Source organism: Phocoena sinus, chromosome 15, assembly GCF_008692025.1.
Source record: "Phocoena sinus isolate mPhoSin1 chromosome 15, mPhoSin1.pri, whole genome shotgun sequence".
Taxonomy (NCBI): Eukaryota; Metazoa; Chordata; class Mammalia; order Artiodactyla; family Phocoenidae; genus Phocoena; species Phocoena sinus.
In genome coordinates, this window is record NC_045777.1 from 26,690,324 (window position 1) to 26,718,121 (window position 27,798).

At 49.6% G+C, this 27,798-nt stretch overlaps 2 protein-coding genes across 3 annotated transcripts in view; one reads left to right on the plus strand and one right to left on the minus strand.

The window, feature by feature from the left end:
• The first annotated feature begins 12,984 nt into the window (after positions 1-12,984).
• On the plus strand, positions 12,985-20,409 carry PDRG1 (p53 and DNA damage regulated 1). 2 transcript variants are annotated; one of them, XM_032607100.1, is made up of 5 exons: positions 12,989-13,174; positions 14,994-15,069; positions 16,150-16,224; positions 18,181-18,261; positions 18,887-19,466. In XM_032607100.1, the coding sequence occupies exons 1-5, from the start codon at positions 13,088-13,090 to the stop codon at positions 18,967-18,969; spliced, it is 402 nt and encodes a 133-aa protein (XP_032462991.1). In that variant the 5' UTR covers positions 12,989-13,087; the 3' UTR covers positions 18,970-19,466. The 2 variants fall into 2 exon arrangements, with proteins under 2 accessions (XP_032462990.1, XP_032462991.1); XM_032607099.1 differs by having other exon boundaries at positions 12,985-13,174; positions 18,181-20,409.
• Positions 20,410-21,870: 1,461 nt separating this feature from the next.
• Positions 21,871-27,798, minus strand: part of TTLL9 (tubulin tyrosine ligase like 9) — a 44,688-nt gene continuing 38,760 nt past the window's right edge. The window contains exons 9-10 of the mRNA XM_032606268.1: positions 27,073-27,186; positions 21,871-21,883 (exon numbers count right to left, since the gene is read on the minus strand). Coding sequence (XP_032462159.1) covers positions 21,871-21,883; positions 27,073-27,186 — 127 coding nt within the window. The remainder of the gene's footprint in view (positions 21,884-27,072; positions 27,187-27,798) is intronic.

Sequence of the window (27,798 nt, forward strand, 5' to 3'; positions counted from 1 at the left end):
ATCCGCAGGCATGTGTAGACTGGTGGGAGTTTTTGTGGGTTGGGCAGGAGGGGAGTCCGAATCCCAATGTGATTAAGCAGGAGAAGTGTCTCTTCCTTTCTTTCTCCTCTACAACCCTAGGCAGGGAGACTCATGTAGTGCATGGAGCCCTGAGCAGAGGGAAGATCTGACCTCAGATCCCCTTATGGCCCTGGGCCAGTTCTGCATGTGTATGGATAGGGCCTGACAGAGTTAGGTTCTCACCTCCCGGGCCCCACCCAACGGAGGCAGCCCCTCTACCTCCCATGCCTCTCCACATCCCAGGATCAGCCTGTTCAAACAGGCAGTAGAAGTCACACTTTTATGTATGAGACTCTAGAGCCAGGAAACCTGGGTTCAAAACCTACTCACTCCTTCCTGGCTCTATGACCTTAGGCAAGTCACTCAATTTCTCTTAGCTTCAGAAAAGAAAGTAAAATGGTGGGCTTGGGGGATAGCCAGTGCCTTCCTCCTAGGGTTGTGGTGAAAATTAATGCTAATCATTAGCTGGGGTGATGCCTCCCTCAGAAAGCCCTCTTGGATCTCCTACCCAGCTGTGCCCTGCTCCCTATCCCTCAGAGAAATCTCCCTGACCCTCCCCTATTATGAGCTTCCATGACACTTTAGTCTTTTCCTTCTTAACACCAATACACTGGCAATTTATCTTTTACGTTTGCCTGTTTGGAATTGTCTGGGAGCTCCATTAGAGTCGAGACAATTCATCCATTTTCTTCACTGACAAATCGCCGAGTGCCCAGTGCTGTGCCTGGCACTCAATAGATATTCTATAAAAATCACTGAATGAATGAATGAATGAATGAACAAGTGATCAGCCCTATGAAATAGGTTCTGCTACTCTCCTCATTTTATAAACAAAGTAACTTATTCGGAAAAGGGCAGCGACTTGTGTAACTATGAAGCCCTTCTGTGTGTCAGGAGCTGTGCTAAGAAATTTACTGATATTACCACGTTATCCTCAAACTAGCCTTTTTTTTTGGGGGGGGTGAGGAAACTGGGACTCAGGGAGGTGCTGTCATTTACCCGAGACCATTAGTTAGGAAGTAGCAGAGTTGGCATTCGAGAGCTCTAGTTCAGGCAACTGGAGGAGTGACACTGAGGAAGGAACTGATGGGGTGCCTGAGTGGGTCAGGTGGGAGGGACCCACTTGTCACTGGTGCTGTAGAGGGGACTCTGCCCTGAGCAAGTTTGGACCAGTGTGTTCTGAGTGGTCTGAGATCAGAGATCAGGGATTCAGACTAAGACCAAAGAGGAAGTACAGGGGTGGTGTTCCACCGGGGCCGGGGGCAGAATAACTTGGGCAAAGGCTCTGCAGTGGGACTGAGCCAGGCTCATTCAAGGGCTAAGATGAGGCTGGGTCTGGCTGATGTGGAGGCAGAAGGTGAACCACAGCTGGTCAGAAGTGGGTAGGTCCTTTGAGATCTCATCTAGTTCCCTGAGCTCTTCTTTCATTTTACAAACAGGGACACTGAGGTCCAGAGAGAAGTATATCTAGCAAGTAGCAGAAGCAAATCTGGGAGCTTTTCCTTAGTGCCCAAGGACATGGCCTCTGGGCTTTGTTGGGAATCACTCTTGGGAACAGCCTTCATCACATTTCCTCAATTAGCTAAGAGCTTAATCCATGCCTACCACAGCTTCTGCTTGGACCAGTTTCTGATACACAGGACCAGTTTCCCTCTGCTTGGACCAGTTTCTAATACACAGGACTAATTCCTTTAGTACTGTGCAAACTGTGCACAAGATAATTGACACTGCATTGTTTATAACAAGAAAAATTGGGAACGACCCACATGCCCATCAGTAGGGGACTGGCTAAATAAATCATGGGCTTCCTGACAATGGAATGGCATGTAGCAGTAAAGGAGGTGACGAAGCACTCTGTCTCCTAATACAGAGAGGCAGCCGTATGGAGAAGCAAGGGACAGAACAGGTGAGAAGTGGGACTAATAATCTATATGTGTATTTGTTTGCATATGCATAAAGAAACTTTGGAAGTCTACATAAGGAAATGAGATTACTGGGGAGCACTGGGCAGAAGGGAAACAGGTTGGGAGGGAGACTTTATAATATGCCTATTTATAATTTTTTGAATCATGTGAATGTATTTACCTATTAATAAATTGAAATAATAATGGGGACAGCTGCTACTCGGCTACTGCTGAGTGTTGTCCTATGGGAATAGGCAGTCAGTATGGTCAGATTTTCCAATTACTCAAGAGAAGCCAGAAATCCAGATTTTATTGTAAAATCTCTTGATTTTTAAACCTTGGCTCCATTTTCTCTCAAATACTTTTCAGGCCAAATAAATAGGTCAGTGGGTCAGATGTGGCCTGAGGGCCACCAGGTTTCAGCCTCGGCTCTAACGGCCTTCTGCTTCCAGGCTGGAGTTCTCAGCAGCCCGGGTCTCTGCCCCACTGTGGGCAGCTGGAGACAGAAGCAGAAAAGTGTCTTGTCTTGCCCCTTTCCTGGCACCCTCCAACCCTTGCCCCTTGGGGCTGTGGTATTTGGGGCTTTTAACTCAAGACCTGCAAGGCGGAGAGAGGTTATGAACGCTCAGATAAATCCTTCCCCCGGGGCCCTGCAGGCATCAAGGCACAGCTGTCTCCTGCTGCCCACCCATCTGTCCCTGGGAAGTGGGGACAGAAGTGGGGGTGGGCAGGAGTCTCCACTCTGAGCTTCAGATCACTGGGCTCTGTCCAGACTCAGCATCCAGGAGATTGTGAGGAAAGAAAAACAGGGGCTTGGACGCACCTAGTTGGTGTGTGCTGAGGTAATTCAAGCAAATTACAAAATGCCAGAGCTGGAAAGGCCCTAAGGGACCATCTCATCAAACCCCTCGTTGTGCAGCTGGGAAGACTGACCTCTGCTCCCCAGCACCCCGCCCCAGACCATAGCTTTGTCGCTGCTCTCCTGGACAACTGGACTGCGCCAGCCTCTTCACTGGGCGCCCTGCAGCCTTTCTTCCCCTCCTATTGTTCAGTCTCCACCATTAGCCAGAGGGGCTTTTTTGGAAGAGAAATCTGGGGCTTCCCTGGTGGCGCAGTGGTTGAGAGTCCGCCTGCCGACGCAGGGGACACGGGTTCGTGCACTGGTCTGGGAAGATCCCACATGCTGCGGAGCGGCTAGGCCTGTGAGCCGTGGCCACTGAGCCTGCGCATCCGGAGCCTGTGCTCCACAAGGCGAGAGGCCACAACAGTGAAAGGCCCGCGTATCGCAAAAAAAAAAGAAAAAAAAAAAGAGGTATCTGATCAGATCCCATTCTGCTCAGAATCTTCTGATTACTTCCTATCCACTTTGAGCCTGACTCCTCAGCCCTGCCTACAGTCTCTCTCCTGCTCTCCTCTCCAACCTCTCATCCTTCGGTCTTGCCCTCGCACATTCTGTTCCAGCCACACTCTTTGCTATTCCTTTAACATGCCAGCCTTCTCCCTCTCACCCAGCTTTTGTTCCTTCTGCTCCCCCAGGTGTTCACAAGGCTCCATCTCTCTCTTCTCTAAAATGTTGCTTCTTCAGAGGGGTTTTCCTCATCATTTCTCCCCTATGCTCTGTCGCCTCACCTGCCTTATTTTTCATCCACAGCATTTATCACTACATGATGTTATAATACGTATGTTTTGTTTCTTGTCTAGAGTACAAGATCTGTGGAGGCAGCAGTCTTGCCTACATTGTTCACCACTGTGTCCTCAGCACTTAGCAGATTTTGGCACATAGATGCTTAGTGATCCTGAACCAGCTGTGATGTGAAAGGGCACAGTCTACAATTCAGGTGACAGCCAGTCCTCATTCTGCCATTACCTGCTTAGGTGACCTTAAGCAAGTCACGTCGCCTCTCTGGGCCTCAGTTTCCTCATTTGTAAAACAAGGGAATCACAGAGACACCTTCAATTCAACAATCCTGGGATGTCTTCTCTATTCCAACGTCACTTTCTCCTCCATGGAATCTGAAAGTCCTTTAAACAAACGTCATTGTGTTTATTTATTGAATAGTTAATACATTCACAGTATTCAAAATTCAAAGGTACAAAGGCAACACATATGTCTTTCCTATCTCGTTCTCCAAGGTTCTCCTTCACTTAGGTACACAAGTTTCCCCTCCCTCCCTTCCTCCCTTCCTTCTTCATTTCTCCCCTGCCCCCCACTGCTTATCTTTATACTGTCCTTTACCATTCTGAAACAAATCATAGCTTAATTATACACAGTTCTGTGTTTTGCTTTTTTTTCACATAACAGCATTTCTGGAGGTTGCTTTATATCAGTGCATAGAGAGCACTCCTGTTCTTTTTTGTGGCATCCCAGTGTTCCATTGCATCGATGTACCATAATCTACTTCACCAAGCCCCTAGGTGGTGGGCAATTAGCTTGTCACCAGCCTGTAGCAATACTTCAGTGAATGACTTTGTGGACACACCATTTTGGATACCTGTATAATAAATGGACTTGCTGGTTCAATGGTAGGTGTGTTTATAATTTGGATAGATGCCCCCTACAGGGACTATACCAATTTATCCCACACATATCAGCATTGAGTAAAAGTGCTCAAAATAGGCCTTTTTAAATGGACTGCAATAAGTCCTCAAGACTCCTTGTATAATAGATGAATAAATTGTTCAACCTTGCTAAGCCTGTTTCCTCGTCAATAAAGTGAGTATCCTACTTCATAGAGTGGTGGTAAGGATCAAAGGAGATAGTGCATGGGAAGTCCTCAGCCTAGTTCTTGGCACATAGTAGGGCCTCTATGAAGGTTCGCATTCCTCCTCTGCTTGATGTTATCATCTGCCCCCAGACTGCAAGCTCTGTGGGAACAAGGGCCTTGTCTGTCTTGTTCGGTGCTATAGCACAGCCCTGGCTAATGGAAGGTGTCCAGTAATTATTTAGTAAGTGAATGAGCCCACTTTCCAACTTCACTTCGCCCACTAGGCCCTGCATTATGACCTAGCTCCTGCCTGTCCATTCAGCTCATCTCCTACCTCTTTCTCCCCTTCTCCTTGGGATCCAGCTACACTGCCTCCTCCAGGTTCCCTCCTGCCACAGTGCCTTTGCACTTGCTGTTTCCCCTGCCTGAAACAATTTCTTCACACCTCTCCATTTGCTTAGTTTATTTCTACTCATCCGTAGGTCTCAGGTCAAATGTCACTTTCTAAAGAAAGCTACCTCTATTCCCTGATTTACGTTGGGACACCCCTCTATACAATCTCATTGGACTCTGAGCTTTTCATTTGAGCCTTATCACAATAGGAGTGGTGCCTGCATGAATGTCAATCATATCCTTGTGACCAAAAGCCCGTGAGGCTCAGGACTAGGCCCGTCCTGTTTACCATTGAATCTGCAGAGCCTGGCACAGTGTAGGCACTCAATAACCATGGCCTTGAGTGAATAACTGAGTGCCAACACCCATTTTACAGAGAGATTGAGCCACGCATCCCCACCCAACACTGTGGAAGTCTGGACTCCATGTTCCACTCTCTTTCCAGTGGAAAGAGCAACTTCCGTAATGTTTTGGTTGGTAAAGAAGAAGAGAGAGAGAGATTGAACTCTTAATTCCCTCCAAGGCATGATTATGTCACGGCCTCACTCATTCATTCAGCAGACCTCTCCGGGGACATCATCTGAGGGTCCTGGGTACTTGAGGGGAAGCCCACAGAGCTCCTAGCCTCAGTGGGCTCCCATGTCAGTGAGAAAGCCAAAACCATGGCAAAAATAGGTTTAGTCCAAAACAAGAAAGTGATCGATGCCAGAAGAAAAGGAGGACGACAGTCCTTCTGGAAGACCTGAGGGAGAGCCACCCTCCTGGGGGACCAAGTCGGGGATGGGATGGGGTCTTCTAGCAGGAGGGGCCTTAAGAGAAGAGTAAGCCTCAACAAGTAGAGAAAGAAAGCAAAGGGTACTCCAGGTAGAGGGCACAGCCCAAGCAAAGGCAGAGAGGTGGGCAAGTCAGGGAGTGTTTAGGAACTAGGGTTCAAGGAGAGTAGAAGAAGATGAGGTGGAGAAGAACTCACAGACAGGTATCAGGAGATGTGTCCTCGAAGGATCATTGCAACTCTTCTTATAATCCCCAAAGATGGAAAACAACTTAAGTGTCCATCCACAAAAGAATGGGTCAGTAAGCATGATACACACAACCACCACACTGGCAAGCCGCAGAAAGGTGGGTAATACCTGATGTTTGGGAGGATGTGCATCAGTGGTAGGGCATAAATGAGTACAGCCGTTCTGGAGGGCAGTGTGGCATTGTTCAGGGAAAAAAAGTGTGTGCATACCCTTCATCAAGGCAACAGCACACTAGGGTGTTCATTGTGGCACTGTGTATGTCAGTGAGGAGAAGAAGGGAACTCAAGCACCCACAACCAAGGAGGAGGACGTATGAAATGTGGTGGAAGCGGTTACGGGTTCTCTGGAGCTTCCAGGAGCAAGGAACTAGAGGTACACGGAGGATGTGGATAGATCCAAGGAACATCGAGATGAGAAAAAAAAAAAGTGGGACATTAACACAACTTACAGCACAATAATATTATGTGGATTATCCGTCTCTACTATCTACTAAAACCACTCCTCGGTATTCACGCCACAGAAATGATACATATGTGTGTGTACCCAAAGACATACACACACGACTGTTCATATCCGCGCTCTTTGTAACAGCCCCAAGCTGGGAACCACCACAGCTCCACCAGCAGCAGAATGGCTTAACTGCTGTGAGTCCTCTGATGGAGTACGCTTCAGCATCGAGAGTCAGTGATCTACAGCCACACCCAGCGATAGAGATAGATCCATGAACAAAATGTTGAGCGAAAGAAGTCAGACATAAAAGAGCACACTCTGTGTGATTCCATTTGTATAAAGTTCAAAAACAAGCAAAATCGATGTATGGTGTTAGAAGTCAGAGTGGTGGTTACCTTGGGGTGGTGGACAGGAGGGCTTGGAGGGCTCTTCTGGGGAGGGGGCTGCTTGATCTGTGTGCTGGGTACTTGGGTGTGTGCAGTTTTTGAACGTTCATAAACTATAGTATACTTAAGACTTGTGCACTCCTGTGTGTGTTATACCTTAATAAGAATTTTTTTTTTTTTTTTTTTTTTTTTTTTGCAGTACGCGGGCCTCTAACCGTTGTGGCCTCTCCCTTGCGGAGCACAGGCTCCGGACACGCAGGCTCAGCGGCCATGGCTCACGGGCCCAGCTGCTCCGCGGCATGTGGGATCTTCCCGGACCGGGGCACGAACCCGTGTCCCCTGCATCGGCAGGCGGACTCTCAACCACCGCGCCACCAGGGAAGCCCAATAAGAAATTTAAAAATACATAAACACATAACACAACTACTATGCATTTTTCAAGAAATCACAAATATTTAAGGACATATATCAAACACAGTAGAGAGGGTTTCGGTGAGCTCAGAATTGAGTGGGGGTGGGGGGAAAAGGAGAAAATAATATAAACAAGAGAGGGTCTTTGAAGACTAACTCATGATCACGTGCTAAGAGCTGAGAGGTGGGATTAATTCAACCACCTGTACTTTACTGCATGAAAAATAAATGTAAAACTTAATTTAGGAAACTAGATAAACAAATGAACTCTGGTGCTTATAGACTATAGAATACTCTGCAGCAGTCAGGGAATAGGACAGAGATCTAAATATACACATCAAAGATGTCCAAGAGCAAACAGGCTGCAGAGTGATCATTTGTGTGCAATGCCTTCCATCCCACCTCCCTACCCTGCCACGCACATAATAGTCTTACATATGTTCTCTGGGTTCCTAACTACATCTTTAAATGAACATCATCACACACCCAAACTGGGACTGTGGAGAGAACTGAGATGGGGGAGGGGTGTCAAAACGGAACTTTAGTCTTCTCTGTAATGTTTTCATTTTCAATAAGAAGAATCTATTCATGGAATTTTACATGAATGGATTTAGTATTAAAGGTAGTAGTAAAGACCAGCTCACGGGCTTCCCTGGTGGCGCAGTGGTTGAGAGCCCGCCTGCCGATGCAGGGGACACGGGTTCGTGCCCTGGTCCGGGAAGATCCCACATGCCGCGGAGCAGCTGGGCCCGTGAGCCATGGCCGCTGAGCCTATGCGTCCAGAGCCTGTGCTCCGCAACGGGAGAGGCCACAACAGTGAGAGGCCTGCGTACCGCAAAAAAAAAAAAAAAAAGACCAGCTCAGGGAGGCCGGGAATGTTCTGGGCTTGTATTATCTTTGAGGTCACTTTTAAGATTTTTCAAGTCAAGCCTTGGGACCATCTGTTGCCTGATGAAATTGAGGTGCAGGGAGTTAGGACACAGGTCCCCACCTGGCATCCCCATCTGGCTTCATGACCTCGGGAGGATCCCATGCCCTTTTTGGGCCTCAGTGTCCTCATCTGCCCAATGGGAATCAGATTTCTTCGTTCCCTGGGGACGTGGGAGGATGAAGTGAGGGCATGAGGAGAATCACATGAATATAAGGGATTATTCTCTGGGTCAGGGGAGGAGAGGGAGTGGAAGCCTCCCCTCCACCTGCCAAGCCCACAAGGCACAAAGGAAGCAGAGGGAGGCGCTGGGGACCACCCAGGAGAGCAAACAGCCCATGTGTGGGACAAGGGCACGTTGTCAGCAGCTGGGAGGCCTGGCCAGGACCCCTCGCAGGCCAGAGCCCCTGGGGCAGCCACCCAGGCTGCCTGGAAAATTGGGATATTGAGCCAGCTTCCTGTTACTCCCAACTCCAGTGCAGTCACAGCCCTGTCACCTCTCCAAGCCCCCATCATCACCCTCCCACCCCCAACACACACACACACACACACACACACACACACACACACACACACACACAGGTCCGCACCATACTTGCCCTTTTTAGCCCATCCTATCCCCACAGCCAGAGAGGTTTCACAAGGTAAAACCCACTCACGTCCCATGCTTGCTCAAGGCCCCCTAGTAGCTTTGTATTGATCTGGGAACAAAATCCAATCCCCTTACCTTAACAAGGCCTGACATGACCTGCTGCTTCCACCTCCACCTCCAGCACAGGGGTTAAGAGCCTGGCCTCAGAGAGATCTGCCTTGGTTAGAATTCTGGCTCTTTTCCTCATTCATTCATTCAAAAATGTTTATTGAGCACCTACTGTGGGCCAGGTAGTGTTCTAGGTATTGAAGATACACCAGAAACAAATGAGACAAAGATTCCTGCCCTCATGGAACTTCCTTTCTAACAGAGGGAGATTAACAATAAATATAAGTAGATTAAATAGCATGCTGGAAAGTGACAAAAACTGTAAAAAAAAAAAAAAAAGTAGAGCAGAGGAAGTTGATCAGGAGTACTGGGGGGTGTTTATTTTTAAATAGAATGGTCAGGGTAGACCTCACTGAGAAGGTGAAATTTAAGCAAAGACTTTTAGGAGCTGAGGGAGGGAGATAAGAGGACATCAAGGGAAAGTACAGGCAGAGGGAGCAGCCAGTGCAAAGGCCCTGAGGTGGAACTGCGCCTGTCTGGTTTGAGGAGCAGCAAGGTGATGGGGAGAGAGGTGGGAGATGCTCAGAGAGGTAGGGCAGGTCATGTAGGGCCTTGCAGGCCTCGGTGAGGAGTTTGGCTTTTACTGAGTGAGATGGGAGCGTTGGAGGGTTCTGACCATAAGGGAGTGGGGGAGGCAGGACAGGGAAGGAGAGGAAGCCAAGTAGCACTTGCGGATGTCGTGTGGGTGGCTGCTTCAGCCTGACTCCATGGGGGAACTCTGGAGCATAAGTCACACCTCAGAGTTATCCACCCACACCCCTGCCAGCATCCTACGCAAAGAAGGTGGGCTTTCATAACCCTGAAATGATGAGCTACAGCTTGGAGGAAGGGTGGGTCCCCCCAGAAGGCTCCAGCAGCCTGAGAGCAGTCCTCCCGAAGGAGAGAAGTGGGTGCTGGTCACTGAACACTTACCCAAGGGTGGGGCACACAGAAACGGTCAAAAGAGGTCCAAGGGGAAGGGGTGCAACATCGTTTTTATTGCCTCCAGTCCCCAAACACCAAAGCCCCAGTAGTTACAGCCCTTTTGGCCTGGGGCAGTGGGTGGCTAAAGATGGGACATACCCTAGTGTGACTAGGTAGAATTTTCTGGTTAGGAGAGACCGCGGATCCACCTCCACCTGAGTTGCTGAGGGTCCCGTGCTCTGCAATGTCCCGATAACGTGGCAGTCCAGCCTCATACACCTTATGGGATGGGGAGCTAGCTACCCTTGGGTTAGATCTGTTCACTTTTGGATACTTTGCGTTTTAGAAAGTTCTGCTTCATTTTGAGCCCATGGCTGAGCACCGACTGTATGCCAGGCACCATCCTAGGTCCTGGAGACACAGCAGCAAGCATGACAGACAAGGTCCCTACCCTGAGGAACTCTCAACTGGAGAGGGAGATGATTAGAGAAAAAGATGATGTGGTAAGTGCAGAGGTGTGGGTAGCCCAGGAAGCTGTGGGGGCCCCGAGAGGACTCTTGACCTTTGGGAGGAGGTGACACCAAGCTGATAAGGGGGGGACATGTAGTAGTTATACAGGTACAAAGTTTGGGAGAAAACGAATCCAGGCTGATGGAAGAGTGTGTGCAAAAGGCCCGGAGAATCCCACCAGTGTTCACTCTCTCCATTGCTACCCTCTGTCCAGCAACTGTCCTCTCCTGCCTGGATGATTGTAACAGACTCCTCGTGGGTCTCCCACAGAGAGGCAAAGAAGCTGGGGTAGGCAGCCACTAGCTCCTTCCTCTTCTTTGTTGAGGGCCACTCCTGTGGATGTTAACTCACCTGCATTCCCCACTCAACCTGCATCTATGAGCAGGGAGAAACAGGAAGCCACAGGCCTGTGCTGCAGTACTTGCAGCCGCCCCCAAGGAGGGCCTGGCCATGTGGGCGGGGCACCTATAGGCCCATCTATAGGCCCACAGGCTCCATGCCTCCTTCCCCTTTCTGACATCACTTCCTACTCTGCCCGCCCCCCCTTCCCCCCACATTCTGTTCCACCTACACTGGCTTTGCTGTCCTTCCAACTTGCCAAACGAAGGCTCATCTCAGGGCCTTTGTATTTGCTGTTCCCCCTGCCTGGAATGCTCATCCCCCAGATGCCCACGTGGTTCACCCGCTCACCTCCTCCATATCTCTGCACAAATGCCACCTCTTCAGAGAAGCCCTCCCTGACCACCTTATCTCAAGTCGCCCCTGGTTCATTCCCTCTCCACCTTGCCCTGCAGTGTGCTCCATAGCACTTATCACCCACCACCTGACATATGATATAGTTGCTTGTTCACGTGTTTTTTGCCTGTCTCTCCCACCAGACTGAAAGCTTTCTGAGGGCAAGGACCATGTCTGGTTTTGCTCACGGTGGAATGCCTATAACAGGGCCAGGGCAGTCAATAAATATTTGTGAGATAGATGATTCTGAAACATAAGTGATTCTGAAACAGGAGCCCTTCCAGGTCTGACTATCCCAAAGTCTTAGATATGACCTCCCTCCCCAACATTGCCAGTGGCCAGGGGTGCCCTCTGAGGGCCAGTCACAGCCAAGAAGCTGCCAATTTGGGAGACTTCCTCAACCCTTCCCCACCCGGGCCAATCTGCCAGGGGTCAGGGGTCAGCCTGGTCCAGCCCTCTTTGAGCCCCAAGATGGAGGAGACCCAGTCCTGGGGTCCAGGCCCCACAGATGCCTGGTGAGGCCCGTTTCTCCTTTGGCAAATGTTCCCCCTTCCTTCACAGGGCCTGCGTCTGCGTTTCTGAACCAGAAGGTGTTTACACAAAACATCCTGGGTTTGGCGACAAATTCACCCTCAATGAGGAATCCTTAATGAATCTCCTTCTTTCCCCATGCCAGGTGGCTGCAGGGAAAACTAGCTCTGCCTCTAGCAGTTGAAGGAAGCCAACGGCCAGGCAAAGACGGGGTGCTACTGCGACTCCTGGGGCCACGATTTAGGGGAGGGCCTTTTTTCAGGGTCCAGAGACAGCTGCGGTCTGGCTTGCTGTGTGACAGGGCATTGCCCTTTTCCCTGCCTTAGTCTGCAACTGTGAAGTGTGTAATAACCCATCCCCACAAAGGTTGCTGTGAAATTCAAGTAAGGCAAGGGGTGTGAAAGGTTACAGTGGCCAAAAGGAGAGAAATAAAAAGCTGGACTCAGGGAAACAAGAGGTCAGAGCTCTAGTACTGGGTCTGCTCTTGACTTTTTAAAGTCCTCACCACTCTCTCAACCTTGGTTTTTGCAGCTGTACAATGAGGTATTGGGCTTGAAGATCTCTAGGGAACCCTCTGGCTCTGAAGGGCCGCCACTTTCCACCTGCCTGCCTCGTCTTGGAGGTCTTCCCAGATCCCACAGCCCACACCAATTCACTTTCCAGCACTTACACAACTTTCTTCTGAGCTGGCACCTCATCGCTCACTGCCCATGGTTTTCCAGCCCCTTCCTTGGGTCTAGGTCAGCTATTCCGGACATTGGGCCTAACACAGGGGCTCAATGAACATGGGGGTCAAACTGAATTTAAAAAGATTCCTGCTTCCTTCCAACCCTGAGGAAAGACAATGAGGGGGAGTTTTATTCACTCTCATTTTATAAACTGGAACCTGAAGGTTAATATAAGTCACGCTGCCACATGGGCCTCCTTGGTGTTCCTCAGGCAGGGAGGGGAAGAATGATTTGATTTCTCCAAAGCACTATCACTGCCCGCCATAGTATATAATTATTTGTTTTGTCATTAATTGTCGATGTTTCCCGCTAGATGAAGTTGCACGAGGGCAGGGACATTGTTTTGTTCACTGCTGCACCCTCAGCCCCTAAAACTGCCTGGCACAGAGGAGGGGCTCAAGAACTGTACGAAAGGGAGAGGTTGAAAGGTTTGTGCCTGCAGGGGGCGCTTCAGCCCCGCCCCCAAAGCTAGGCCCCGCCTCTCGCGTCCGCCCGCCGCGCGTGCATAGGAGCCTGCGCGCCACCGTTCTTTTTTCAATTGCGCATGCGCGCCGGAAGCCCTGTCAGATCGGCGAGTGCGCGGACCGAGCCGCAGCGGAGGTAGAGGGGAGGTGGGTACGGATCGCGGCCGAGCCGAGTCGAGTCGGAGCAGGTGAACACCATGCTGTCGCCCGAGGCGGAGCGGGTGCTTCGGTACCTCGTGGAGGTGGAGGAGCTCGCCGAGGAGGTGCTGGCGGACAAACGGCAGGTAGGAGGCCCGTCCGCGGGGCTGGGGCCCGGGTTTGGCCTGACGGCGAGCGCCTGGAGAAACGCGCGTGGTTCGGAACTGGCTGCAGCTCGGGCTCGCCGTGAGTTGACCTAGGCTTGTGGGCCAAGGGCTGTGACGACAGACTGGGCGGTTGTGAGATCACGTGGGTCAAATGCGTGGCACGGCACGGAGTGGGGACGTGGTAGGAGCGTGGGGCCCTGGCCATGGAGGGCCACGTAGACCTGCACAGGGAGTTCGGGTCTGGTTCTAATGGAAATGCCGAGGGTTTTAAGGGAGTTCGTGGTGGGAAAAGATGCTCAACATCACTAATTATTAGGGAAACGCAAATCAAAACTACAGTGAGGTATCACCTCACACCAGTTGGAATGGCCATCATCAAAAAATCCACAAAAAATAAATGCTGGAGAGGGTGTGGAGAAAAGGGAACCCTCTTACACTGTTGGTGGGAATGTAAACTGATACAGCCACTATGGAGAACAGTATGGAGGTCCCTTAAAAAACTAAAAATAGAACTACCGTACGACCCAGCAATCCCACTACTGGGCATATACCCTGAGAAAACCATAATTCAGAAAGTCACATGCACCCCAGTGTTCATTGCAGCACTATTTGCAATAGCCAGGACATGGAAACAACCTAAATGTGTCTGTCGACAGATGACTGGATAAAGAAGATGTGAGATACATCCACATGTATAATGGAATATTACTCGGCCATAAAAAGGAATGAAATTGGGTCATTTGTAGAGATGTGGATGGACCTAGAGTCTGTCATACTGGGTGGAGTAAGTCAGAAAGAGAAAAACAAATATCGTATATTAACACATATTTGTGGAATACAGAAAAATGGTACAGATGTACCTATTTGCAGGGCAGGAATAGAGACACAGATGTAGAGAATGGATGTGTGGACACGGGGGTGAAGGGGAGGGTGGGATGAATTGGGAGATTAGGTTTGACATAAATACACTATCACGTGTAAAATAAATAGCTAGTGGGAGCCTGCTGTATAGCACAGGGAGCTCAGCTCGGTGCTCTGTGATGACCTAGATGGGTGGGATCGGGGATTGGGGACGGAGGTCCAAGAGGGAGGGGATATATGTATACATAATAGCTGATTCATCGTACAGCAGAAACTAACACAGCATTATAAAGCAATTATACTCCAAATAAATAAATAACAAAAAGTTTAAAAAAGCAGTAACCTATGTGGTGGGCCCTGTTCCTGTGTACATTTTTCAGAGAGGTGAAATCACATAGCTCCTAGTGGACAGCAGGATTCACACCTGGGTATTCAGCTTCAGAGCCAGTGCTGTCAGGCAGTATGCTGTACTGCCTGCTCACTCCCTTTTTAGCTGTTGAGCTGTTACACCATCTCAGTGCCAACACCTCTGCTGTTCTGATCTAACATTGTTGGGTTTTTCATGATACTGGGTCAGAATCAGCTGGAGGAGCTTGTCCAGAGAGCGGTTTGCGCTCTCCTAGTGATTCTGAAATGCCCTGAAGCTTGAGAACTAGTGCTTCAGTGGACAATAAAAAAAAATTACCTATTTAGTCATTAAACGTTTCCCCAGCACCTCCTCTTGGGGGAAGACACCTGGACAAAGCATTGTTTTTAGGGAGCTGGAAGCTGAGTGGGGGAAGGAATACCTTCACACGTCAGTCCATTTCAGGCAGGACATTGGAAGTAACCTAGGAATGATGGCTTATCTCTGTTAGGTTTTAATAACCCTGGTCTGTTAGGAGTACAGGCTGGGGTAAGAAGTAGCTGAGTTCCTTCCTGCCCCTGTGCTTTTCAGATGGTGGACCTGGATACCAAAAGGAATCGGAACCGGGAGGGCCTAAGGGCCCTGCAGAAGGATCTCAGCCTCTCTGGTAAGCCTAGACCTCCTCGCTGCAGCCCAGGAGGCCTGTTCCGTTTTCCTTCTAAGGCCTTTGACTTGTCCCTGATAGAGACTGGACCGGAGGCCACAGGCACGTAGCACAGCCCGTGGAGATGGGGGAGACGGTATTGCAGGTCTGACATAGGCTGTGGCTCAGGGTTTCAGCAGCTGCTCTGCTTTAGTTTTCTCTATGATACTTCCTCAGTAACAGGTCGTTAGCGGCCAGCTTATCAGTGATGGCACTGGGGAAGTGCGGGGGGGGTATAAAAACCCCCAGCACGCGAAAATTGTGAATTGAAAATTCACAATGTGAAAATTGTGAGAAAGCTGAAGGAGGAATTGGACATGGGGTGGGTTTTGGAGAAGGGGATAGTGGCTCTTTAGATGAGGCCAAGTGGTTGTGACAGAGTAAGGAGCAGGGGAGGGGTGTGTGATGAGGCTGAAGAGGTGGGCCGAGGCCAGGCCATAATGAAGGGCCTTGGGGGCCAAGGGTTTAAAGTGCACCAGGAAGCCTAAAACCTTCCAGTTTCTTCTCGTCTCACCCGGATAAACTCCGGAGTCCTGCAAGACCCCGTGGAATTCAGACTTCCTTGAACTCTCCCACATCATCTCCTCTGCTCTTCTCCTTACTCATTGGCTCCACCCTCGCTGGTCTCCTTGCTGTTCCTAACGCCCCAGCACATTACTCATCTTTGCTGTTCCTGGTTCCTCTGCCTGGCTTGCTCTTTCCCCAGGTGTCTGCAGGGCTTACACCCTCACTTTCTTTGGGTCTCTGCCCAAATGGCACATAATCAGTGAGGCCTTAGCCGACTGCCTGGTATAAATGACAAACTCCTCCCCTACTTTGGCATTCTCCATCTCTCTTACCCTGCGTTAGTTTTCTCTACGATACTCTTCAGGGTCTGACAAATCATATCTTTGTTTATTATCTTTTTTTTGTTTATTCCCTCTCCTCCACTATAATGTAAGCTATGAGGGCAGGAACTTTGTCCTATTCTGCTGTGTTCTCAGCATCTAAAACAATGCCTGGCATAAAAATATTTGTTGAAGGAATGACTGTTTGCCATTTCAGAAGACGTGATGGTTTGCTTTGGGAACATGTTTATCAGGATGCCTCACCGTGAGACGAAGGAAATGATTGAGAAAGGTAAGGCCTCCTGGGCAGGGGTCAGGAACAGGTTCCCCCGCACCCCCGAGCCTTGGTCTTAACCGAGAACCGAGAGTCAGGCTTTCTTCGGGCAGCCGCTTGATGAGAGGCGGCCGTGTGCATGTTAATCCGTGCTCTGCCACTGAGTTATTTCCTCATCTCTAAAAGGGGGACACTTCTACGTAGCACAGTTGTTGTGAAGTTGAGATAAAACAGGACGCGTGCCTAGCGCGGTGCTTGTTTATCAGTGAGGAATGAGTTAGACTGCAAATAACAGGAATCCAACAAATTGAGGGTTAAGGAAATAGAGTTCTGTTTTTCTTATGTAAGAAGTTGTCCAGAGATGGGCAGTACAGGACTGGCACAGCTGTTCAGCAGTGTCACCTTAACATGTTCTCATGGTATTGTGTCATCATTGAAGGTCTCATGTTTGAGTGCCAGGCTGGAGAAAAGGCAGAGGGTTTTCTCCATATATGTATGGCCTTGCCTTCTATTTTGAAAATAAGACCGTCCGCCTCAGGGACTTCTGCTGATCCCTCATTTGCCAGATTTAAGGCACATGCCCACACATAGCTGCCAGGGAGCCTGGCAGAGGAGCTCTTATTTTTCACATCCCCTGCGGTAGCAAGTGGGTTGAAATGGACGTTTGGGAAGAGTGAACCTCTAGGGTCTGCCACAGCCTGGATACACAACATATGTTACTCAAATCTCACAACTACGTTCCTGGAGGCTCTTTGGAGGAGCATCATAAAGGCAAAAGGTCAGGCTACAAATGGGTCCTTGGCTGGGAAAAGGTCAAGTTATGCATGTTTTCTCTTCTGTACCCCTGAAAACATGTGGGCCAGGAGGACCAACAAGGTTGCCTCTGTCCCTGAAAACAGGGTATCTCTGTCCCTATTGAAACCGAACTTCTAGCAAAGGAAACTAGGTCAGCTTGGAGGAGAAGCTTCCGGCTGTCTTGTTGAAAAACATACACTAATATCCTGGTTATAAAATTAAGAATTGTCATTGCACTTGGGTGGAGGCTGGAGGCCACTCAGACTAAGCTTCCGCGGGGCATCGCCTGCCTGGGTTCAGGATCCTCAGCTCTCTTAGCCCACAGGTGTGGTCTTGTCACCGACATAGAGAAGTTCTGTGACATCATCACCTCTGGTTCTCAGGGATGGACACAGGCTAAACAAGCTCATGTGAGACTGTGGTTCCTCATTTACAGTGAGAACCAGAACCACTGCCCAGGCCAGAGGCTCGGCTCGTTAGGGCGTTCACCCATCAGAAAGAATGGAAGTCTGTGAGGAAGACAGGAATGTCACTCACGAGTGGATGAAAACAGAGCTGGGGGAGTTGGTTGGGTGGCACCAGTCAGTTGCAGTACTCACGGCGCACCTGCCTTTGGCTGCAGCCCGTCCTGTAAGACACCGTCCTGTAAGACAGCCTTCTCTTCACAGCCGTGAATTAGGTCAGGCGTGAGCACTAGGCTGCATGTTGACTGTTCACGTATCAGTTACCACAATCCTGCCTTTGTGAAAACCCCTGACCTTGATGAATGCGGGTTTGTGAAATTCCTCAGCCACTTATTTTCCATCCATCTTAGGGTAGGCTGGGTCTAGGTTCTTTTTGTCCTTACATTTGAATTTTCCATAATTTCACTGTGGGAGGGTGACCTAAAATCCTGGCGTTGCCTTCCCCATCCACTGGCCAGGGTACTTTGCATAATGAAAACAGTTCGGTGAACTGTGAGTCAGGGGACTGGTGTGCTCAGCCCTGTTTTGGGCTCACTCAGGGGTCGGGGCAGGTCATGTCCCTTCTCTAGCCTTTAGTTTCTTCCTCAGCTGGGCTCCGAAGTCTTCTCTTCTTTCCCACATGCTGAGACCCCTTGCTCTCAAGGGGGCTGGGGAGAGGCTGGCATCCTCAGATCTGTAGTATAACCTCATCTTGTTTGCCCATCTCATTTTTCAGATCAGGAACATCTGGATAAAGAAATAGAGAGGCTCCGGAAACAACTTAAAGTGAAGGTCAATCGCCTGTTTGAGGCCCAAGGTATTGGCCTGGGGGCTAGGGGTGGGGCTGGAAACCAGAAGGGGAGACAACCATCGACACGGACTTTGAAGGCAGGGGTGGGAAGCCCCTCCAGGTGGGCGGTGACCCGGGCAGCGGGTGAGTGGCACTGAAGCTGTGGGCAGTGGGCAGGGTTGTCTCGAGCCACCCAGAGATGGAATGGATGGGAAGTTTGTGGGATCTTATTCCTGTCACAAGTTGTTTTCAGGTACCAGGAATGGCCTGGGATATCTCACATTCATGCCAGGGTATGGTGTCGGGACTGGGATAGCTCTGACTAAGGGTCAGAAGGCCTCAGTCAGGTGGTCCAGGTTAGAGCTGAATTTCTAGGTAAACCAAACCACTCCAGATTGGTCACAGTCTGGTGCAAATCTGGAGGTTTCTAGACAGCAGTCATGACTCTGCAGGTTCTTGGTGACTCAGGAGCAGGTGTCGATGCGCATTGTTCAGTGCATTGCAGAATTTGAGGTCCATTTCTGTCAGACCTCAAGGCCAAGTGTTTGGCAGCATGAGTGCGGTGTAAGCCCCTTTCCCAGGCCTGACTCCAGGGCCAGCAGGTTGGACAGCAGGACCCCCGACTCGCTGATGAATTGTCTTCTCTTCCTAGGCAAACCGGAGCTGAAGGGTTTTAACCTGAACCCCCTCAACGAGGATGAGCTTAAAGCTCTCAAGGTCATCTTGAAAGGATGAAATTTAAGAACCAAAGTGGGGGACCTAAGACCAGCATCCCCCCTGGGATCATGGAGGACCTAGAACTCTCCAGCCTTGACACCTGCAAGGACAGGATCTACTCTGCAAGGGGACAGTTGTGAGGAATCTGGCCATAGCCCTTGTACGAAGCTTCTTTGTCTGTAGCACTTGGCTATTTTGTGACGGCAGGAGGGAACCCTCAGCCTGCCAGTATCTGCCGGGCCTGACCACTGGGGCTGGGTGGACACAAGGCCCATTGACAGGCCCTGGCAGCCACCAGGAGGTGGGAGGGGGCAGCGCTTGTGGGGGTGTGAGAATGACTGCAACAGGCACTTCTCAACAATGGCCTGCTATTGAAAGGGGCCCCGGCCAGGGGGAAGAGTGGGAGCTTCATTCCAGCATTCCTCTCAGAAGGAGAGAGAGGCATTTTCAAGCAGTGTGTGTAACGGAATTGGAATAAAGCAGGAGGCCCAGAGGAGGCTCCTGTCCTGAATGAAGGACAGAATCTTGGTGCTTCATGGTCCGCCATAGGCAGACACACAGTCCCCCTGCACTGCCTCCATTTGGGCCCATCTTCCTGCTTGCCCCCAGGACAGAGCCCAGAGCAGGTGCTGCTTATCAGCCTGCTGCGGCTGCTCTGGAGTCAGGAAGGCCTTGCAGAGTCCTGCACCAGAGGTGGGTGAGGGGCCGCGTCTCACTGTGCAGCACTTGTGCAGGGTGCGCCTCCACCGGCTCTGAAAGCAGGGCCTGGGCCAGTGCTGCTCGGAGTTCCCATCTGCCCTCAGGGTCTGCGATCCTGATGGGAATGTGCCGTGAGGGGTGTCTTTCGTGTGCCTCGAGGGCTCAGTAAATGTTACCTACGTGAATGAATAGCAGCTTCTAGTCTTCACCTCATTCAGTCCTTAATTGCCACTCCTTGAGGATACCATCTATGAAGGGGCAGTGGTTCCTCCTTGAATTGATGTCAGGATTAGATAGGCAGTAACAGCAGAAGGTGGCAGGATGGAGAGGGCACTCCATTTGGTTCCAACCAAGTTATATGGGGAATCAAGCTGGCATGGCCAGATCCTGTGTTTTCTTCAAGATAATCTAGAAATTTAGATTTTTAGGTTGAATCCTCTGTTTTTTAAATCCTGCTAATTCAGAAAATTTTTTACAACTTGGGTGTCGGCCAACGAAACACTTTACATAGGTCGAATTTGGCCCAGACCTATGATTTTGCATCCTCTTGAGTTTTCTTAGTAGAATTTGCTGGGTTTTCCCCATAATGGCCCTAAGAAGTAGGGAGGTGGAATTGGAAACTAAATGTCTGTCCACAGTAGATTAAAGAAATTGATAACTCCAAATAGTGCAATACTATACAGCTGTAATCAAGAATGAAGAAGCTCTGAGCACTGATTTGAAACAAGCTCCAAGATACATTAAAGTGAGAAGTAAGGACAGGTGTCTAATCTCATAATTTGTGTGCAAACAATTATGTGGTTCCTTTGGAATAGAAACTGCATGGTGGGGCACAGGGTGCAAGGGAAGGACATGTTGCTGTTGTATATTTGAAAATGGGGAGTTGTGGCGTTCACTTTGGTTGATGCTGTCTCGTATGACTGCCTGGCTCACAGTTGGTCTGTCTGAACATTGCCACTGCCTGTCTAGCTGAGGGTGGATGTTAGGCCAAAGAAGAGCCAATCAGATTCTTTCTCCTGGAAAGATGTGGAATCCATGCCTGGGGTTGTCTGGGCTTGCCCCAGTCCCAGGGATGAGGGAAGTCCCCACACTCTGGAGGCAGGAGGCCCGGAATGGCCTGGCTTCAGGGGCTTCCCAAGGCAGGCTGATTCACTTAGATTTCCCAGTATTTTCCTTTCAAAAGCCCTCCCCACTTCTCCCCTTTCCTTCCACAGTCAGATTCTTGCAGCCGAAAGAACTGTTCTGAAGAGGGGAGAGTGATAGAGGGAGCTGACTAGGGTCCTTGGTAGGTTGCCCTGGAGCAATTAGCCACCAGCCCACTCTTGCTGCAACTTCTCTTCAACCTAGAGGAGGCGTAGGCATGTGGAAAATGCAGACATTCTTACTTGTGCCCAACTCCCCAAGCCATCGCTGCCTGCCAGCCCAAGGCTTTCTGGTCTAAAAAGCTTAGCTCCCAACCTCAAACAGGAAGGCTCAGAGAAGCACCTAGGTCACCCATCTGACTTCGATAAGTGCACCTTTGCAGAGACTGTCTCTAAGTAGCTCTGCCTTCCTGATCCTTACCTTGTCCGTGGGTTCCCCGACACGCAGTCAGGGTATTGTAAGGACGGCAAGATGTATATAAGGCTCAGGCCTTCCCCAGACCCCCAGTAAACACACAATCTAGTAACTGCTTGCTTTGCAAACACAGCTTAAGTTCCATAAACCCTGAACCCTTGATCCTGGAGGATCTTTTCAACACTGATCCCCACCCCCCCCCCCCCTCCGTGGAGACATCAAAGGGTCAAAGCCAGGAAGATTTGGTTGCAGCCAACAGCATCCCCTGAGCCAAGCCTGGAGCCCGAATAAAGACTGTGATCCTTTATTAGATGTGATCTCTGGGGTAGCAGAACTTGCTGCATTTGTCCTCTTCGGGCCTGACCGCCAAGCCAGCTGATCCGTCAAGGTTAAAGTCTATCCAGTCCTGGGGATTGGCTCTCTCCTGGTGCAGAGATGCCCAGGGTAGGGTGGGGGTGCCAGGCTAGCAAAGCAGCTGCCAGGCCGCAGGGAGGGGAGGGAGGGAGGTGAGTTCTCTGAGGTGCTGCTGTGCTGGAAACTGGGAGCAGGGAGAGAACTGGTGTGGCACCTCCCCTGGTCGCTCTCCTCTGTGCTGGGGATTAGTTGGGAGTTTTCTTCTGGCCTTGAAGGGAGCGGAACAGCTGCCTCAGCTGTTTTTTCCGATCATTGACGCAGCCTGGAAGGGAAGTGGAGTGTTGCCTGGGATGGGCTGTCCCAAGTAGAGGGGGATTTAGGGGGAGTGGAGGGGCCTGTGCTCCCACTACCTGCGGGAAGAGGGGACAGCAGGAGCCATGCAACCACGGATGGCCTGTGGTTTGCATCCTGGCTCCCCTCCTGCCTGTCATGGCCCTTAGGCAGGTCATTTACCTCTTTGAGCATCCGCTTCCTCATCTGTAAACCAGGATACCTGCTTTATGGGGTGAATGTAAGGATCATCAAAAGAAGGCAATATTCACTGGGGGCTTACCTCAAACCAGGGGCTGCTTCAGGTCCAGAATGTGGACTGACTTGTTGAACTTTCACGGGAATAACGTGTACAAGAGAAAACTGAGGCTCGGAGAGGTTAAGTAGTTTACTCCAAATCACACAATAAGTAGCAGGACTGAGGGCTGAACCCAGGCTATCAAGCTCCAGAGGCCCAGCCCTTAACCACCACCCCACATTGCCTTACCTTCTGGCTTTGCTCTGAAAATGCACTTAAAGCTAGCACAGTGCCTGGTACCTAATTGGTTAAATGTTAGTTTCTTCCCTTATCCAACCCCATGTGTCAGGCACTTTCATCTAAGAGATGGCTCTTCCCCGCAGGTGGCCCCTACTCTCATGAAAATCTGTCCCAGGCAGTCCTGACATGACCTCCCTTCTCTGAGCATGTTCACAGTGTTCCCTCCCTTTTGCGCTCAGAGCTGATCCTTGAGGCAACTCCGTGGTCATTTGATCTTGGGCCAGGCACACTGATGGCACTCACGAATGGTGGCTGACTGACTGAATCCCCATGGGGACAACTACTGACCTGGAGGTGTCTGCCATCTTCTCAGCACCCCAGAGCCCCATCCCTGCCTCCTAGGCACTCACCAGCCATCAAGGCTTCACTGAGCCGAGAGTCCACTAAATGCATCCTCAGGGTTTTCCAAAGTGAGTTCCATGGAACCTTAGCTTTAACTGTAATTGACTTATTCATAATTCTCAAACCTTTGTGTCCAGTGCAAATCTCTTCTTGGAGTTCTAGACTCATCTCTGAGTTATCTGTTTATCTTTTCACCAGTCTCAACACATCCCTAACTCATTTCATCAGTACTCTTCCACCCCCAGCCAGCTCCTCCTGTATTCAAAACCACCCACCCGGACACTCAACTGGAGACTTCTGAAGCACTGGCTCTCAACCTAAGCTGTGCTTTAGACTTATCTGGGAGCTTTGAAAAATACTGACGTCCAAAGATACTTATCTCCAACCGGCATCAGTATTTTTTAATTCTCTCGCATGATTCCGATGTTCAGCCAAGGTGGAGAACCACTGTTCTGAATCTTTGCTACTCAAACAGGGTCCAGGAACCAGCAGCATTGATATCTGAGGTGGATTGTTAGCAAAGGCGGCTGCAATGATCCTCCCAGGCCTATATGCACCTCTCTGCAAAGTGTGCTGCTCCTCCCAACAAGAAGTTGAGTCTATCTCCTTGTCCCCAGAATCTGGGCTGGACTGGCTTTGGCTAATGGATTGTGGTGGAATGACATTGTGGGATTTCTGAGCCTAGGCCTCAAAAGGTTTCGCTACATCTTCTCTCGCCCTCTTGGAGCCCTGAGACTACCATCTGAAGAACCTGGGGCAGGGCTGCTGGAGGATGAGTGGCCACCTGGAAAGAGAGGCTGCCGACAGTCAGTCTCAAGCACCACGCATGTGAATGAGGCTATCCTAGACCATCACGTCTCAGCAAATCTGCTAGGTGCCTGCAGCCCTGTGAGAGACCCCGGGCGACACCTGAAGAATCATAAGCAAATAAGATAGTTGTTTTAAGCTGCGAGGTTTTAGGAGGGTTTGTTACACAACAGTAGCTTGTTAGGTATGCAGGCTCTTAGCCCCCTGCTCCAGACCTACTGAGTCATAACTGCATTCTTAACAAGATTCCCAGGTGATTGCACAACTTGAAAGCATTGTATAGTCATCCTCCAACAACACCATGGGCAGGTACTAGCGGTCTGCTGTGGGAAGACCATTCACAAACCTTCTCTCCCTTGCTTTCCTGAAGGCAAACTACTTGACTTCCCAGGCTTCCTTGCTGCTGAGGTGCCATGTGACCCAGCTCTAGTGGGTGGGAAGTCAGCAGAGGTTGCTGGGAGGGCTTCCCTTTTGGAATAAAGAGTCAAAGCTTGAAAGAAAGGCTTTGGCCCTTGGGCCTTCCTGTCTCTTCCTGCCTGAGACAAGGACACGGTGTCTGGAGTTGGAGCAGCCGTTCTGTAGCCGTGAGGCAACAAGCATGAGCATCAAGGCAACATGCTGAGAGTGGCAAAGCAGAAAGAAGAAAGAGCTGGGTCCTTGTGCAGCTGTTGTGTACGGCCTACCCCATGACTTCCTGTGGCTTAAGATAAATCAGTTCCTATCTGTATAACTATTAGTTGGCTTGTTAGTGTTTGCAGCCGAACCCAATCTAAAAGATACTTAAAACTTCTTTTCATCAAAAAAGAGAGAAAAAATGCCACAAACAAAATTTAAAAAGCAAAATGACAAACTCAGGAAAATGTTTACAATGAGTTTGACAGAGGGATGATATCCTCAATATATTAATATCCAAGGCCTTTACAAATTTAGAAAAATGTAAGCCCATTGAAAAATAGAGTATGGACAGCTTACAAAAGAAGAAATGCAAATTTTAACTCTGAAACCCCACCCATAATCAATGGAATGCACAGAAAACAAGTCAATATTTTTACCTATGAAGTTGGCAAAGGTTTTTTGTTGTTTTAAATTCAGAACTGGCAAATTTGTGTAATATTTCTAAGAAAGCAATTTGACTGTAATAAGTGCATCCTTTTGACCCAGTAATTCTATTCCTAGGAATCTGTCCTAACGAAACAGCCAGAGTTTCAGCTGAGCTTTATGTGAGAGGATGTTCTCACAGGATTATTTATAAAAGTGAGAAACTGGAATCATGCCAAATGCTCGATTATATGAAATTGATTTCATAAATTTGGGGATGTTTTACAGCCATATGGTAATTTTGGTTTTAATTGTGCTAAGGGACAAGCACTAGCAGCAAGCATTCGGGTTTTGGAGTCACAGACAGATCGGGGTTCAGGTCCCCGCTCACCACTTACAACCAAGCCCATCAGCAAATGATGTAACATCTGGAGGCCATTTCCTCATCTGTAAAAGAATAAAAGCTGCCTAAAAATTAAATGAGATAACGTATGTAAAATAGGTAGTCTGGACCTGGCCATACAATGTTTCCAAAAGAGAGGCTCTTATTATTGAATGAGATGAAAAACGCTACATGGGAAATTAGACTCAAAGCTCCAGCCCAATGCCAATTTTGTAAAAGAAAAAGCATGAATATATGCATTTTTGAAAAACTGGATGGAAATACACCAGACTGTTAAAGATGGTTACGTCTGGATGGGTTCTTTTTTCATTTTCTTCTTTAATTTTCAAATATTCTACAATGAGTATGAATAATTTTTATAGTCAGGGAAATTTTTCACTTTTGAAAAACAAAATTTAAAGTCAAGCCCCGAAGTCCTTAATTTGTCTTAACAACATATCATGCTTTTTGTTTGGGTGCCACTTAGGCCTTTTGAAATCCACCTCGTGACAGATTAATAATATCTCTCACTACGACATATATTAAGACAGAAACGATTTAATCTCTGTTTTACAGATGAGGAACAGAGAGGTAAGTCCCTTGCCCAAGGTCACACAGCTGGTAAATTGTAGATCAAATTCAAACAGTCTAACCACTGTGGCAAGCTGCCTCTTAGACTACTTGGCACCTCCCATGACTCATCCCTGGTGCCCACTCCCCACCTGGCCCCACATACCAAGGTGCGTGTTGGTCACAAAGTTCCCCAGCCCTGACAGGTCATGAGCCCCGTCTTCTCTGCTGACAGGGCCATCGTTCCACATGAGGTCGAAACCTCCCACTCGCTTCTCCCTTCCCGTGAGTCTGGACAGGCAGGAGACAAGAGGGGTTAATGAAGGTGCACCTGGTAGGGCCCTAAGACTCAAGCTAGGTCCCTGACTGTTCCCTGCACCCGACTGGTGCCCACCCTGTCAGAGTACCTTCTTTTGTCCATCCATTCACTGGCCATTTCCCAGGCGCCCACACAGGCCTCAGAGGGGTCATCCCCCATTTGTCCCCAGGCTTCCACACTTGACCCCAGTAACATGCGCCTATTCGTGCTTTCTGGTTTAAAGTCTGCTGTTCTTCCCAGACCACAGACTCCTTGAAGTCAGGGACTAGGCCTGTCGTGTCCTTTATTGTGTCCCCAGTGTGTGGCACAAGGCCTAGCATATAGTAGGGGCTCAAATGTTTGTTGAATGAATAAGTGATGGTGGATATAGGGACACCTGAGGTTCTGCCTGCTCAGCACACATTTCACCATTTTTTAGCCTGTGGGTACCTGGGTTTTTCTTCGGAAAACCATGCCTCCCTCTCTCACTCTCATGGCTCAGGTGGGGTTAACCGCACCCCCTGGGAGGTGGGCACAATACCTAGGTCAATCAGAGTCACAGTGATTGGTTCCGGGAGGGGCATGCGACTCAATCCCCACCAATGAGCAATGAGAGTCAGCCCTCAAACTTTTGCCAGAATAATTGGGGAAAAGTTAATACGGAGGAAAGAGATGAGAGAGAGGGAAGTGAGAGCAGACAAACCAGCCAACACTGCCTGAGCCATTCCTAAAGTCAAACCCTGGATCTTTCTATTATATACACATCATTATATCAATAAATAGCCTCTTACTGAGTACTTTCTGTGAGTTACACACTTTATAATAAATTATCTTGGTAAATTAATCTAACAAAACTGAGAGGTAGACAGATATGAAATCTCCCATTTTACAGATGAGAAAACTGAGGCTCAGAGAGGTGAAGTGAGTGGTTCAGGGTCACACAGTCAGGAAATATTGAGGAAATCCTGCTGGACCAAATCTCAGAAAGCTGTCGTTGGCCTGCTCTGCTGGGACAGGGCTGAGTCCCTGGGCCAGGATCTGACCCTGTGTGGACATTGCAGTCTCTCCATCTGTAGAATGCTGGGGCGGGGTGGACAGAGCCATCTCTGAGGGCCTCTCAAGTCCCAAGGTTCTGAGTTCTCTATCCTCGGTGGGAACCCTGATGGTCAGGTACAGGGATGCATGAGCAAGGTTGCTCTCTCTCACCTGGCCTCCATGTCCACGATGTGCAGGGTGTCTTCCAGGAGGCAGGTCTTGAGCTCATAGTCCTCCTGGCTGCTGGCTGTCAGTGATGGGGATGCATTGACCTCCAGGAGCCACCTGCGGAGGGAAGGGAGTAGAGAATCTTAAGTGTACCTGGTCCCTGAGGCCCCTGGAATTTCACTGAGAGGCTAGATAGGGTGCCTGGGTCTCACCCTCAATTCAACCAGGGATGCTCTCTCCACATTTCCATTTGAAGAAAGCGTTCAGGGGCTAAAACTTTCTTTTATTAATTTAATTAATTAATTAATCGATTGATTTTTGGCTGCATTGGGTCTTCGTTGCTGCGCGCAGGCTTTCTCTAGTTGCGGCGAGCGGGAGCTACTCTTCGTTGCGGTGCGCAGGCTTCTCATTGCGGTGGCCTCTCTTGTTGCGGAGCACGGGCTCTAGGCGCGCGAGCTTCAGTAGTTGTGGCACACGGGCTCAGTAGTTGTGGCTCGCGGGCTCTAGAGCGCAGGCCCAGTAGTTGTGGCGCACGGGCTTAGCTGCTCCGCGGCATGTGGGATCTTCCCGTACCAGGGCTCAAACCTGTGTCCCCTGCATTGGCAGGCGGATTCTTAACCACTGCGCCACCAGGGAAGCACAAAACTTTTGAAAACAACTGTCACAAACTTGGGCAGTTCCCACAGGGTCCAGCTGGTGACTTATATGAAGCAAGTTGGTGGGGGTAAG

Excerpts from the sequence above, each read along its gene's own strand:
- PDRG1 (XM_032607099.1), top strand. The coding sequence starts at position 13,088 with ATGCTGTCGCCCGAGGCGGAGCGGGTGCTTCGGTACCTCGTGGAGGTG. Across the intron at positions 13,175-14,993 it reads TGCTGGCGGACAAACGGCAG|ATGGTGGACCTGGATACCAA; the intron begins GTAGGAGGCCCG and ends TGTGCTTTTCAG. Across the intron at positions 16,225-18,180 it reads GAAGGAAATGATTGAGAAAG|ATCAGGAACATCTGGATAAA; the intron begins GTAAGGCCTCCT and ends CTCATTTTTCAG.